Source organism: Oxyura jamaicensis, chromosome 12 (genome assembly GCF_011077185.1).
Source record: "Oxyura jamaicensis isolate SHBP4307 breed ruddy duck chromosome 12, BPBGC_Ojam_1.0, whole genome shotgun sequence".
Classification (NCBI taxonomy): domain Eukaryota; kingdom Metazoa; phylum Chordata; class Aves; order Anseriformes; family Anatidae; genus Oxyura; species Oxyura jamaicensis.
The window spans coordinates 16404064-16419803 of NC_048904.1; the positions used below are offsets into that span (position 1 = coordinate 16404064).

A 15740-nucleotide genomic window follows, 5' to 3' on the forward strand; every position below is an offset into this window, starting at 1 on the left:
AAAAAAAAAAAAAAAAAAAAAAAAAAAAAAAAAAAAAAAAAGGTAAAAAAGAGAGAGAGAGGAACCAGAATAAATTGTGGTTTGAATTGTATGCTGAGAGCTGGAGCGGAAAGAGAGCAAATCAAGGTGACAGGAAATAAAATATTGCTCATCAATGGCAGTAGGGAGGAGAGAGACATCAAAATATGGAGGCTCACACAAGAAGGCAACTCAGGATAGAGACTATTCAAAAATGTAAGGGAAAGGAGGCATTGGGAAAAGAGAAAATCTGTCAGACTTGTTGTGTGTGATATTAATGTTACCAAAACAAGATAAAAAGAAGCAAATATAAGGAGGCTGAGGTCATAATGAAATAAAATATTGTCTATTGTCCTCTCCCTTAAAATGCTGTTGAGAAAGCAACCACTCTTCCACTAAGGCTTCCCACAGAAGTAGCCACAATGATGAGATGAAACTTGGGAACAGTGAGGGCTGAATCCCACATCACCTTCTGCATCTCTCCCATACTTAGACCTGGTTTGGTCCTGACCAGATGTAAACCATGTAAACTATGCTTCAATCTGGTTGAAATAGATTATGCTGGCAAATAATTTTTTTTAAACTTTTCAACTTATAATCATGGTATTGTAGTCTGAAAATTAAAATATTGCTATTTACTTACTCAGTCTGTAACATTTACTTAAGTATTTGACTAAATACAGTTCAGTAATGAACATACTATAAATTCTGCAGGCTGGAGTCTACTAGGCTCTTCTGCTACAGATAATGCATGCAGTGTAAAATGCCTGCCATGCAAAACCAGCTGATTGCTTCTGTCCCTTCAGTTCCACCCTCTGTCATTCTGTACCATTGTACAGTCACTTTCCGGAGAAGATACGATTTTCTACACAAGCATAGGACCAGCTGCTGGTCGTCACGGTGTGAATGACTCTGGGAATATATATGGCGTGGGATAATGTGCACGCTTGTCCACTGAAAAATGACTGAGAAATGATGGCCTGACATTGCTTAGCTGCAACAGAGTATAGAATTTACTGCTGCCGCTCATGGCACACAGCACCTGTACGGTGACATTTTCCTTACATATGCCATAACTTATGGTCCTTTGTTTTCCTATTTGTGGATTTTGTAACACGTGCTCAACCCCATTGACAAAAATGTTATTGCGACTATAGCAAGACAACCCACCTGCAACAGATCCCATTTAAAATATCTACACTTTGACCCACCCTACCATGTCAGGTTTATACATCGGCCAAATTCTTCCAGTCTTGTTCCTCCTTGTTATTTTATTTACTGCCATTCTTTGGAAGATTAATGCAGCTTCTGCACTGGTAATAATTCTCTATATCAGTCTGTCTTCAGTATCTATGCAATCCTGGCTCTTCATCGCTGTACGTTCTTTATGGATAACATTACTTTCACCACCCCTTATCTAACTAATTCATAAAAAACACCTCAGACATTTATAAAGCATGACAAGAGCATTACCATAAACTATGTTACTCTGTTCAGTAAACATATCATAGACTCTCCATAGGCTAATTACCTTAGTGGATAAAATTATCTGGGGATGAATTTATCTGAGGCAATCATGTCAAAAGACAGACTGTATAGAATAGCATTGTTCTGCTTTTCCACAAATGATCCCTGCATCATTTTGCTTTCACTGAAAATCTAGATTTTAAAATTTGTTATTGCTGATGTTTTTAATTAGTATATTTATGTATGAATATTAAAAAAAAAAAAGGTGTAAGATTTTTGGGTATCATATGAAACATATAAAAGATATGTTATGAATATAATAAGAGCAATTTGTAGTTTCTTCTGGGGGGGGGGTAGGGAAAGGAATATAGTTTACTGATCTGGAAAGTGAAAATCTAAGTATGAATAAAAGGATTGGTCAGTTTTAGAGTTCTGGAAACAGCAAGGTGCTCAGGAAAAAAATGTTGGATCCCGGTAGAGCCCAAGCAAGAGAGACTGACAAGATCAAACAGTGATCACCTGGCTGACATAGAATAATTTCTCAAAATTTTCATATCAACTGCTTTTCATGAACTTCTTATGTTCATTTCTCATCAGCATATGTACCTAGATCACATGTTTCTTACCAGCCTATTTATTCCATCTTTCACTGTGTCTCTTTTTTAAGACTCATTTTACTTAACATTGTTCTTTGGATGCCTTTTGCTGTCATCATTTAGAAGAATAATATTTTGAGGCCCTAAGAATAATATTGTGTGGTTCACCTACAATTTTTTCTTAGGATATTTTCAGGCCTATTTCCAGTATGGATTTTCACTGCATGCTGGCAAGGAACTGGAGATGTCAATAACAGAAATGTTCATTTGTCCACAGCTTTGTTAGCATCATAGGTCTTTTTTATCTCTAGTTTATACTGCTGCCTGCAGTTTAAGTTACAGGAGGAGCACTACCTGAATGCAGGCATAGTATATCTATTTTACCCACACTATTTTTTCTTATCCTCTCTGACAAATCAAATATTAAATTTTCCAAACCACCCAAGTGATTAAGGGCAAGATTTTTTTAAAGATATTTCAAGATTTTCAGCCTTTCCAGGGCTACATAACTTAGAAAAAAAAAGAAATCCCACTTACAAATGATCTAGACCTTTAGGAATGTAATATGTCACCGAGAGTCAATGAAAATTAGAGTCACACTGCCTATTACTTTTTGAAATGGAACTTAAGTTATTTCTCAAAAATTATGTTCTCTTTCTGAAGTCCTGCCTCTTCATACATATCTTAATGTCATCCTAAAGCTGTAAATCCCACCAAAACTTCTAATTTCTAGCCTCTGTTTCTCCAAGTTCCTGTAAGCTGATCTCCCTTTGAAGTAGAAAAATCTCATTAAAAGACTGAAGATCCTGACTAAGAGGATGTTGGATTCTTGACTGCCTCATGGGTTACATCTCTGCTTTTTGTAGTTCATCTATACAAGAATGCTAATAGTGCCTATTACAATGCACTTTCAACACTCCCTGTGACAAAAAAAAGCAATCAAATGTACAGGATATGTGTACGGTCCTCTGCAGGCAGTGCTGCCTGACAGCTCTCACTCTGCTGTCTATCAGGGACAGCGGGCACAGGCAGTAGGTGGGATTTTCTCATAAACTGTCATTTTTTCTACGGGTATACAGTATGCATGCATACAAAATTGTAATTAAGGCTACCGATAACTCTACTTCAGTAACAGCTAGAAGCAAATTCCTCATCAGCATTCCTCTCCAGCCACTCTTGCCCCGTTGTCCTCTTGAATACTTCAGCTAACGCTGGTTAGTGCACTGCCATTTGAAATGCAATGTGCCAGAGGCAGTAGCGGCTCGAAGCCTGCCTTGTTTTTCTGGATACCATTTTTTCCTTTGATTCATTTTTAAGAGATTTTTTTTTTTTTTTTTAATATGCATAAGAATAAGGTCCTGTGCAAATTTCTCAGGAGATCAATTTGCAAGGCTCTTTAGTAGAAAGACCTATTCTCTAGTGTGTATATTGGTTTGAAATGGAAATCCATAAGCCTGCCCTAGTTCCACCCCCATTTTATACACTGGCGTGCTCTGGGTTTTCTTTGTGAATTCATGAGCAGAAACCATACAATTTCTTCTTTTCAAAAAATACTTATTTTTAATTTCTGTGAATAAACTGGTTCTTGAGGATCAGAGTCTACTCTGGGTGTAAGTATAAGAATTGGTAAATCTCTCAGATAAAAAGCCTCCTGTGGCTGATGGGAGAGCATTAGCAGAAAATTGTAAAAGACTACAAAATCCATGTGTTAATTAGAGCTTTGCATATCCCTGCTTTCCCTGTTATACTGAACAGGAAATAAAATACAAATGAAAAAAAAAAAAAAAGAAAAAAGATTTAGTATTCAAATGAAACATTAACAGTCCTCTGAACAACATACTTTAAAGATACTATTTTCTTCTAGAAATTCTTGTTATGGATTTTTTGTAGAAAAGTTTGTTTTCATGGAAATGGCCTTTTCTGTCCAAAAAAATGAGTCTTAGAAAATTAGCTTAGAACAGCATAAATAACCAGGAATGCCTGTACTGCGTTCACACTGGGCCCCTTAGGTTTCGAATTCTGACTCCAGAAGCTGTCAAAATTTTTGCTTCCTACAAATTAATTCCAGCTGTAGCTGACCTGCTCTGCCCAGCAGTTCTTCTCCAGACTCGGACGACATGTGCCACAGGTCTACATGAACAAAGATGATAATATTTCTGGTCTTACTAGAAATAGGGTCATTGTATCAGTGGTGTAGGAACTAGGGCCTGAGCCAAATGTGAGTGTTGCACCACCACCCACCAGTCCTTTGCCTCACAGCTGAGCTCTGAGCTCCACGGGTATTCTTTTAAGTGACCTAGGTGTTAGAAGAAGCTTCAATAGCGGCTTGAAATAAACCAGAAGATGCCAATCTGTAAGAAACCAAATTTTGTTAGCCACTCTCCTCATGGAACTACTTGTTCTGGTCTTTCGTAAACAAATCCCATTTTCTTTGGAGGAGATACCCCATGTCTCCAGAACCTTCTCACAGCAACAACTTTTGAGAAAATAATATCCCAACCTAAAACTTAATGACCCACAGCGGGAATCACTTATGTTGCTGCTGTTGCGTAGTGTTCCCACACTGAAAATAATATATGTGCCACATAATGAACAATGAAAATACTGAATATTAATGAAAATATAAATATAAATTTAGTAAATAGACCAGTACAGTCTATTCTGATCCCCTGGGCAAAAAATAAGGCAGTGTATAACCAGGAGGCTCACAGAGCATGTGCAGTGGGTTACAAATTCCCACGGTTACTGTAATTCCACATATAATGAGTAGCCCATGAATTTATTTATAATAGTTTTCATAATGGGCAAGAATTAAGTATGAATTAGAAATCAGAGGTTTGGCTTAATGATAAATTTTGGTCCATTTATTTGATCGTACCTTTGTGTTACTTAAACCTCATAAGCCAAACTCAACACTTCTGTAACTTGATGGGAACTGATGGCACTCCCGCAGCTGAGCTGCAGTTAGCCTCGACCCGATAAAAATGAATAAAAACCTTGAGCCTCGATTGCCTTGCAGCCATTGCCACTCTCCACGTGCAGAACGGCACACTCCTCTGAGTGCAGAAATGTGTCCTGTAAACTTGATCTTTTTCTTTCTGGAGCAGATACAGTATGTCAGTGGATTATATGTAAGATAAAAATTGAAGTATAATTGCACTGTGGCTATGATGAGTCTTTTATTTGTTCACTTATGAAGTGGCTCATGGAGTAGCATGGGGCTTTGTTTTTCCATCTGTTACATATTCCTGTCAGGAGCAAAAAATGTTCTTTTATAAGTAATATAGTAGTAGCTTATTATTTCTTAGAGTAAAGTAAAATATAGTATTTTCCCCTGAGCGCACTGTAGTCTGTAGTTCTGGCACATTAGCTGGCATAAACATTTTGATTAAAGCTTATGAATGTATTAATTACACCTGGGAAGTTTCCAAAGCTTATTCAAACTACAAACTCTTCAAACTGCTGCTCCCCAATCTGAATTCCTTTCAGCAACTGTAAAGTGATTGTCACAGGATTGTCTTTTCTTTTTCTAGAACGTTTGTATAAAGAAATGAGGTAGCAAGTGTGCAAATTTTTTTCCCATTAGTTTCAGTAAGTCCTTAAGTGTCAGAAGATTTTTAACTTCCACGTTATTAAACACTTGTTTGCAGTCTGAAGGTCTGAAGAACTTTAATTCTCTTTAAAGTTTTCTGTGACATCCTGGGTCTAGGAACCTCTGCATGTACTCAAGCATTTATCAGAATAATGTCACTGGGCAAATGACCTCCAACAGGATGACAACACTGGAACATAGACTACCTACATGAGGCTGTATAAATAAATAGAGCTATCAAAACTGGTAATATTTCTAATGCTGTGTTGATAGGACTTGGTTCATATGACTTCCTTTGTTCATATTCCTACAGTGGGTTGCTCATGGTGTAACAGAGGGCAGAATCTGACCAGCAGAGCATATAGAGTTGTTTGAGTATCACTGTTTTTTTTTTGCAAGTAACATGAACAAGTTCTTACAACAACCTTCAACTGGATTACGTTGCACGGTGCACTGAAGAGGAGACAAGAAAATGCAGCAGAGTCTGAATTCTAAAATCACTGAGCATATGACCCCAAAGAGAAAGGCAGATCTTATCTATCAGCTGTCTGTGCCTCCACCAAACAACCCAAGAAGCCTCACCTAAGCACAGCTTTGCTCATGCATTCATGCACGCATGCATTCATTATGACTGACCTGCCCTACAAAGGTCCATTAAGTGGAGCTCATTTCAAGCACAGATGGTCCTGAATAGCTTAATGTCTGCCTGGTGGCCAGAATAAGTGAATTCTTGATGGTCTTAGACTTCTGATCACATCCATGCAGCCAAGGAGCAAATGAAAACATGTTTATCTTTTTGATAAACAACCTATCTCATTGCTGCAGGATGCTCCATGTAACTCAGCAGCGTCAAATACTATTAAATTGTCATCACTGTCAAAGAGAAAACGTATAAGTTTTGCAACCTGAGTCATAGTTAATGACTTCCACAATGTATAACACAAATAAGTACTGGTGTTTGCCTTTTTAATGTTTGTTTACTGATAAGTTCAGGCTCTGCTAGAACACAGAGGTGAGTTATAATTTTGAAGTGCAAAATATGCTTTTATTATTACCTCTCAGCTAGAGATATAAAAAACAGAGATGACTAGAAGATGGCTTTTTGGCTTCTGCCAGGCATGTACTCAGCCCCTATTGCTGATTAGATAGTTTAAATCACAGCCACCCACAGTTGGTTCATACTTATGATAAAATATTTCACTCTGCAGTGTGTAAACTCAAGGTGGCTTTGTAACAGAGATAAAAATGAACATGTTTTCAGGAGTTAGGTGTCCTCCATTTGGAATTAAAACATTTGCAGGCAGTAACAAACAGTTGCCCCTGTCTTACAGGAAGAATGATAGGTATTTTCTGTACTTCAGTATTTTAAGCCTATGCAGAACAAAGACTTCCAGTAGGAAATACAAGGGTAGTCTTAATGCCATAGATAGCTGCAGTCTTTGATAGAAGAAGCTAATTCCTTTCCAGAAGCTAATTCTGTCCCTCTTGCTTAGGTAGGCAGCAAATTTCCTTTATGCAAAGTTCAGGGCAACCCGTGAACTGAGCACTCAAAAAGGGTCAGCCGCTCTTACTATCAAGTGCTGGTAATGTTCAGTGTGAAAATGATGCAAGTCACATTAGGACATTTCCATTCACCTCCAAAGGTTCTTGAAGAAAGAGCAAAACTATTCCTGATTTGTGAGGTCCTATGTATTTCTAATCTTTTCCTGATTTTCTTCAGGGAGGGTGAATACCAAAAAAATGAGCAAGCAAAGCCTTCTTTCTTCCCTGGTGGGTAATGCAGCCACTTTATGGGATGTAACTGTCAGCAAGACATTCAGAACACTCTTACTTAGAGGATTTTAGGGTGCTTTCCTCTCCTTCTCAATTCGGTAGCAAATCCCCTATTGAATTATATAAGTTGGATGAGTCTGTTATTGTAGAAACAAAGCCAGAAGCCATATTAGCTCAGTAGACCATAAACCGTTAAAAAAATAACCTTTTTCTATTGTTTGTGACAAGGATTCAAACTTTTTCTGCACTCAGCCTATCAGGTTAATAATCCACATTTTTATTTAAGTCCCTAAGTATTAATTTATGACAGATGGGAATGGCTCCGAGAATGCTGCTACAGCTTTGAGTCAATAATCCATGTTTTTAAAAGTCCATAAACTTAAAATACATATAGATGTGTAAATATATATTTATTTATATAATATATATGTATAGTATATATGTTTATTATTATATACATTATAATAAGTATAATGTATATAGTAACGTATATATAATATGTATATAATTATAATAATAAATGTATATATATATAATTTACTATTATATACATATAATATATATATCTATATATATATATTTGGTCTACCATCCAGGTCAACCCTGATATACCCTACAAAATATCTTTGAGTATTTCTTCCTCTCTTTTTTAAAACAAGCTGTTACACCTATGAAATATATCTTTATGTATAATACTACCTTGTACATATTGCCAGCTTCAGTGATTTGTAAGAGATCTGATGATAACAACTGAAAGAGAAATGACTGATTATGTTACTTGGGATCTTTTCTCCTTTCCATAAGGATAATGGCAACTAAAAGGGGATATTCTGGTTTCCAAATTTCAAAAGATGTCCTAAGGCCTGAAATCCACATTTACCCAGCAGGACTGGAGATGTCATTTTTGACCAGACACCAGTGTTGTTTCAATAAAATTTACTCCTTGGGTGAGGATATCTTTAGTAAGCAATATCAGGCTCTAGGCAGGTAAACAAAATGTACACATTGTCCAAATGCAATGCTTCCTGTGAACAATACCTTTGGGCCATTTTTTTTCTTTTCCTGCTAAAAGATGACACATGTAATATTAACACCAAAACAGCAAACAGCATCAAGAAAGAACAAATGTCATAATGCACCTGCACTACCCAATCTTTGTGCTCTGCAGCATGGAAGTCCAAAATGTTGTCTGTGCGCTGTTAAAGGCTAAGAAAGTCTGTAGTAGTTTTATTAACAATTCACCTCTTGGCAATGTGTGAGGTTGCTACTTCTGTGTTACATCTCTCATGGACTGGTTTCAGTAGAATTAATCTCTGATATTAAACCTGAGAAGCTAGAACAACTAGACAAATGGAAGCAAGGGAAAAAAATATTTGTTTTCTTTCGCTTAAGGAAAATATTTCCAGCTATGCTTCTGCTTATATCTCCATCTGAGAAACAGAAAGTGTGGGAAAACACATTTCATAATCTTTAGTATTAGCAATATTGTGGATATAGTGATCTGTTTTCTAGACAATGTGTGGGAAATACAAAATCAAATAATGTTTAGCTATGCACACTGACGCTTTCCAATGTCAGGCCATGGCAAAAATTTCTGAAGCTCCATACCATATTTTTCTGCTCTGCAAAATCAACCTTCCTACTGGTGGGCATTATTTTACCATCAGAAAGAAGTCACATGCAAAATCAAAGCCAACAAGGCCTTGAGCTATCTTCAAGTTTATGGGGGATAAGTATCCTCTGTATATTTGTTGTATATATGGTTCAGTAAATACCGTAATCAGGAGTGTGCTTTTTCATTTTTTATTTTTTTTTTTTGGCAGTCTCACTGTGTCCATTTGTATTTATCTGAGCATTATTATCTATTCCTATTCTGTGTGTGGCTTTTAAAAAGTGTAACACGTATGTGCAATGTTGTTAAAATATATTCTGAACAAAATTCAGTGTGTGTAATGCTGTCCAGTGATGGTTAATAGGTAAAATGAATTTTAATGGAAAAATCTGATCCTACATAACAAATTTTCCAGGAAAACTGGGTGCATAACACGCATAACTTTCTCCATGTGAGATGCATTTTTTCTTCTGTGTCAGCACCATGAAGGGTCTTTTTATTATTGTGATTATTATTTTCATTACAGCTACAGTCAGAACAGTTTAAAACTTCAGTTAATGTACTTAACTATCTAGTGGTAACAAAAGGAAGGTTTTTTTCATTGCTTTTATAGTTTTGTTATGTTTTGATGCTTCTAAGCATCTATACATTTAGAGTTAAATTCTTTATTGCTGCCACAACTTGAGTTTCCACATAAGAATTAAAGGTTTTATAAAGCTCATCAACTACAACCCATTATTTTGAATAGATAACCAAATGAGCAAGACTAGCTCATGTGGTTATTACTACTCATACAGGAAATTAATAGAGAAAATGAAGCATTTAGCTTATTCACAGATATTTACCACACAATATATGTAGTCTAAAATTAGAAATACTTATTACTGTGTACATTATCTTTATTGTCGAGTTTTCTATCAATAAAATCACAAATCTCTCTTCTCTTAGGACGTGACCATAAGATGAATCAAACCAATGAGAATCTTTTTTATTGCTTTCAATATGATTTGGATGGGGGAACAGGGAATTTAAGTGAAGAATTACTTCATAGAAAAAACAAAGACATTTAAGGCTGAGTTGATTGTCACAATTCCTCTTAACTCCTGAGAGACAATTAAAAGACCTTTTGTCAGATGACAGCTTTCTGAATTGTTGGGATCTCTCTTTTGTAGTACCTATTGGCTTTCAAAAAAACTGTGTCAGCAGGCCAAATGCACCTAGTAAGTAATACAAGAAGCAGCATTTCTCTCCAGATGAGTTGAATATTTACTGCACTCAGTCTTGTCTCAAGCTTGCGGATGCATTGGCTCTTAACCTCCTGACCATGCAACCTAAGTTCATTTACCTTAATGGATATTCACCAGTTTTGATTCACTGACTCACTCTGGAAGGCCAGTGATTTGAAAACTTAATATTATAAAATATTTCCACACGTTGTAGAGTATTTCTTCAATGGTAATGTCATTAAACTTAATACTGTGGTACACTTTCAAGCAAAATGCCATTTCTATTTCATGGCAAGACCTGCCTGGATGGCCTGGATGGCCTTTTCAAGGCCTTACAAGGCCTTGAAAGTCAAGAAAGAAAAGGTGTCCTCAACACAACCAGTCGAAGGAGATTCCTCCCCACCCTGCCTATCTACCCCAGCACTTCACTACAGAAATACCACATTCCTAGAGTCACCAAGTAATGGGATTCGCTCCTGAGTGGAGAGAGAGAAGCCACTGGATTCCTCTCCCTCTTCTTAAATCCCTTGTCCACAGCCAGATGTGGACCAGCATCTCCACACTGCTTATTCTCCTGCCTGCCTGCAGGGTTGCAGAAGTGCTCAGAAGCTCTCAAAGCTGTTTCAAAAAGAAGAGTGAATGCCAAAAATAGGAATAATGCTCTTTATGCTATAGTAAAGGCAATGTAGAATTAGTATTTCATATTGACATAAAATAATAATGCTTTTCTAGGAAACCTTTGTACTTACCCTGTTCTTTTGTATGCTCTGTGTGATGTTTTTTACTAAGTTTAAACAAGTCCTGCCAAATTTATGCTGCAATTTCATAAAGTAGCCAAATATCTGTGGGGAACAGGCTGGTGCTATTAAATGCTTGGCGATCATGAGCTAAATAGAATTTGAACTAAGGAATCAGCAAATTACTGGGCAGTGTATTAGCCCACTGTGGTGTCTCATCTTCTCTCACTACACTGCTGAGGTGAACGGGAATAGCACACGTGACACTTCATTTCTGTCATGGCATATGCCACAAATACCCGGTATTCATAAACCCTAAGGCACCACTCTGTCTATCTCACCTCTCTGTCTATCACTCCTTTGTGTTCTCCACCCAATAAAACCATTGCAAATGTTTATAAAGGGCAATGAGGGAGAAGACTAACTAAGCCTGGTGACCTTGCACACAAAGGAAATGTTTTCAACCTTAAAATTTCCAGTTTTGTGCATGGGGTAGGAAATGGAAAGGCTGTTGCACCATGCAGTGATTTGGAGAGGCTGACTGCCATCCACTAAAGGATGAGGACTGGCATAGAATCAAACATTTAGAGAAAAAGGTTACTTTTAGATGTATTCCCTTACCCCTGTCCTTGTATGAGAGAATATTTGGGGAAAAGGGCTTCCAATAATACAAGTATAAAATCAGCCAAAAGTTATTGCAGTTATGCATTCAATATAAGCATTAAGTTACCTATACTTGTGGCATACTCCGTTTTTTTTTACGCCAAAAATTTACTGATGTCAGAGAAGTTTCTAATATATGACAAGCAAAAAATATCTGCTCTAGAGGGATATTTATCTGCATTTTCTATTACAACTGAAGTATAGCAGCACGTGCCTGTTCACACATAATGGGAGAAATAATGTTGTAATCCCAGCTGCACAGAAATTGTGCAGAGACACAGACAGTAGCATGCCCAGGTGCTTTGATTAGCCACTGCTATTCTTCCTAATCAGAGTGTCAATATTCTCTCTCTCCTTTTTTCTTTCCTTTTTTTTTTTTTTTTTTTTTTTTTTTCTGCCAGAAGGAGGAACGTGTGAAGTTATAGCAGCACACAGATGCTGTAATAAGAATCGAATTGAGGAAAGATCACAAACAGTAAAATGCTCCTGTCTACCTGGGAAAGTGGCTGGGACTACAAGAAACAGACCTTCCTGTGTTGATGGCAAGTAGCTCCTCCTGTACATATGTGTCTGTGTCTGTACCAACCAGTAAGCAGCTTTAAGTCTATAGAGTATGTATAGCAGTTTTATTGTGTTGTCTGTTTAATGAAACAGGAAAGCTATGAGCACAAGCATATATTTGAACCACCTTGCCTGTTACTTTCGCCCATGGTACAATACACATGGATCACATCAAGGCTTACTCTCAAAAATATGAGTATAGCACTCAGTGCAGCCACTCAGATCAGTATAACAGATTCTGTGTCAGGATTGAGCCCTTAATAAATAATTGGATGAAATTATCCCTTGCATCACTTCAAGAGGCCTCCCGGTGCCACATTAGTTTTGATCCATAAATATTTCAAAGGGCAACAGCCATTCATTTTGATTTAATTAGCCATTTGAAAAGTCAGCGGCAAAATAAATAAATAAATAAATGTTGTGGTCTTATTCTGTAATGAACATTACAGGAAGCGAGGAAAAAAACTCTGTCTTTTGAACTCACTGGTGTTGAATCTTGTCAGTCACGGGGATTTTTTGCCATAGCAAGAACACCAGGTTACTTGTAGTTGGGATTCAATGCTGCACCCCAGGTCTAGCTCAATGGGGTGTCTTCCTCTCTGGGGCTCCCCTGCCAGCCCTGCAAGGTGAAGCCAGGCAGCAAGGGGGAGCCAGCTGTGGCTTGGATGTGCTTAGCACAATACGAATTGATTATGAATTGACAGGGAGTAAGTGGTGCCATCAGTTCCCCTTCCCAAACAAGCCACTGGGTGTTGAGGAATCCTTTATGCAGCAGCTTTGTGAAACAATTATTATTTGTAAAAGTTCCTCGCTGCGCTTTATGGTAAATGTTTGGTGCCCAAAGTGAGACAGGAGAATTGTTGAGTACTGAGGACAGGAAGACCTTATAGACAAAGCTTGGAGGCCTACACATTCAGTACTAGGAAAATGAAAAACAGGGAGTGCTTTTAACAGATGAGAACCTAATGTTTTCTCAGCAAGTATCTGTGGTGAGTATGTATTTGGCTTATATTTTAAAGAAAGAAAATGTTGCATAATTTCAAAAATACTTTCTGAATTTTAAGTTATGAGGCAGTCATTTAAAGCTTGTTACACTGGGAATGCTTTTCTGCTTCTGAATTCATTACTAAAAATGTACTATGAATAGGCCTGTGAATGACTGCACTTTAATCCACATTCTGTCATTCTTTTATTGCTTAGTTAACCCAATTTATACATATATATATATTTTTTTTTTTCTGTTGAGCGCACTCATAAAACCCTAAGTGAAACCTACAGCTGATCTTAACCAAAGATCAACCATACAAGCCTTGAAGAGTTTCATGTTCTTTGGCAGGTCATGAGAAACAGAGGCACCGAATAGAGCAGACACCATTAATTCAGATCTCATAATTCTGTTCAGAGGACAGGAGCTCCTGCTGTGTTAAGAAAAAAAGTCGGGTGCAGGTGTGGACCGGTGCCTAATTGCTCTGTCAGGATTACAATAAAAAGAAACATTTTTGTCTGGAATTTTGAAAGGAGTAAGGATAAAACAATGACTAATATAAAAGTGCAAAGCTAGTCCCATTGAAGTCACTGGTAAGACTCACAGTGACTTCAAAGCCTGAAAACGTGAACTACAAAGGAATGTCTTCCCCTTTCAAGTTTAGTTGTTGTAGTCAGACTATAGCTTCTTTTGTGGATGGCTGGTGAACAGTTCAAAAGCCCAATATGCTGCTTGTAAAAATTAATAGAACGGACATTTCCTTTGGCCTTTGTTTTATCCCAGACTTTGCTTTGTGACTTTTGACATACTGACCTGTTTTAAGTCAAAACTTTGACCTATTTGGCTCTTCTGTACTTGCTAATGCAAAACTCCTGAAACTTCCCATGGGAGACCTGTGGATGTCAATACTTTAATTCACATAAAGGTTTGGGATTTGCTGCCTCTTTTGCACAGGACATTTCAAAATGTCATCCGCAACTTTTTACCTTCTTTACCTACATTAGTGGTAAGATAAAGACCTTTTAACCATAGCGCGTTTTACACAGCCCATGATTTCAAGCCACAATCTGTGATTAAGAAAGCTTTTTTTGGTCCATTACTTTAAAAACACAACACAAATGTTCAGGTTACAGCAGTATTCTCATAGCCAAACAGGCCAACCACCTCTGAGGTGACAGACTGGGAAATGCCATGTCAGCAGTCTCCTCCCATCTGTGGCTGATGACTGCCTTGAGCCATCTCCACCTGATAGCTGTTTAGTTGTGTGTATTAAAATAATAATAATAAATCATTTAAAAAGGAAGAAGAAGAAGAACCTCAGCCAAATTGTGACTTAATGGGATCAGAATCAAGTTCTTGATGCTTCCCAGTCCAATTGCATCAGAAAACACCTCATCAAGGCCAATGCTTTGACAGTTTGAGTTCATGTCACAGAGGAGAGACAGCATTCCCTGCACTCCTAGTAGCCACTGCTCCAGGACACAGCTTGGTTGTGTAGGAGGGAGAACACAGTTACATGGGGTGGTCAGCGTAACCTTTTCAGTAAGTACTGGGGGTGACAAATGGCACTTGTGTCCCTCATTGTGAAATCTCATTGTGCATAGCACACCATTGTAGCACATAAGACTCATAAATGCAGCCGTCCCCCTGAAAGCCAAGCTGTGTGGCAGGGAGGGGACAGGACGTTCCTGGCTGTCCCCACGAAGTGCTTCCTGCCAAGTCCCACAAACTCTTCTTCTGAGGCCTCATATTAAAAAAGATAGAATGGGACCAGGCTGAGGCAGCCTCTGAATTTCTAAGCTATTATTTGCTGCACATTCAGTAGATATTGTCCTAAAATATGCCTGAATTGTGAGTAACAGTGAGAGCAAAACAAAAGCCAAATCTTGCCATGAAACAGAGAAGCCAGCCTCTTATTTCTCACAGCCTCTTATGTTGCACATTTACTTTCATGATGCCCTTAACTGCTCCAGCGTCTTTTTTTTTACGGTTATTTTGAACGTTCCCTTCCCTCTTCCAATTTATCTTGTGTGTCACTTGGCAGCAGCATATGCCATGGGCTCAGTTCTCTGTCATGTCTGTTATTATTTTCTCCATTTGCCCAAATACCTCTCTAGAGCAAGTCCCAGATGGATTCACTCAGTTTCTCTTTCAGCAGCATGGAATTGTCCCATTTTTGGGGGGGGGAAAGCAATGCCAAGCATGTTGGAAGCTCCCCAGCCTGCTGCCAATGGAGCACGTGGGACCCATGCAGCTGAGTATTAACAGTGCTGGTGGATACTGCCTGTGTGCTGGCTGGCTGAAGGTATCAGAGCAAGCTTGTGCTCTAATGTCATGCCCATCATCCCCGTGATGGCCATGGCCAGGCCAGGGCTTGAATTTGCAGCTCAGACCAGCATGCAGACCCCTTTAAGGCTGCACTTTGATGGACCTGCTCTCTCTCACTTTGCTGTTGCTGCAAATCTTTAGTGTGACACTCTATTTCTGCATGGTTTTCTAACCTATACTTC

The 15740-nt window shown here is 38.0% G+C and overlaps 1 protein-coding gene across 3 annotated transcripts in view; it reads left to right on the forward strand.

The window, feature by feature from the left end:
* TAFA1 (TAFA chemokine like family member 1) overlaps window positions 1–15740 on the forward strand; it is a 220414-nt gene that overhangs the window by 160547 nt on the left and 44127 nt on the right. For 2 of the 3 annotated variants that reach the window (XM_035337462.1, XM_035337464.1), the window contains one exon: window positions 12086–12226. In XM_035337462.1, coding sequence (XP_035193353.1) covers window positions 12086–12226 — 141 coding nt within the window. The remainder of the gene's footprint in view (window positions 1–12085; window positions 12227–15740) is intronic. The other variant, XM_035337463.1, reaches the window with a different exon arrangement.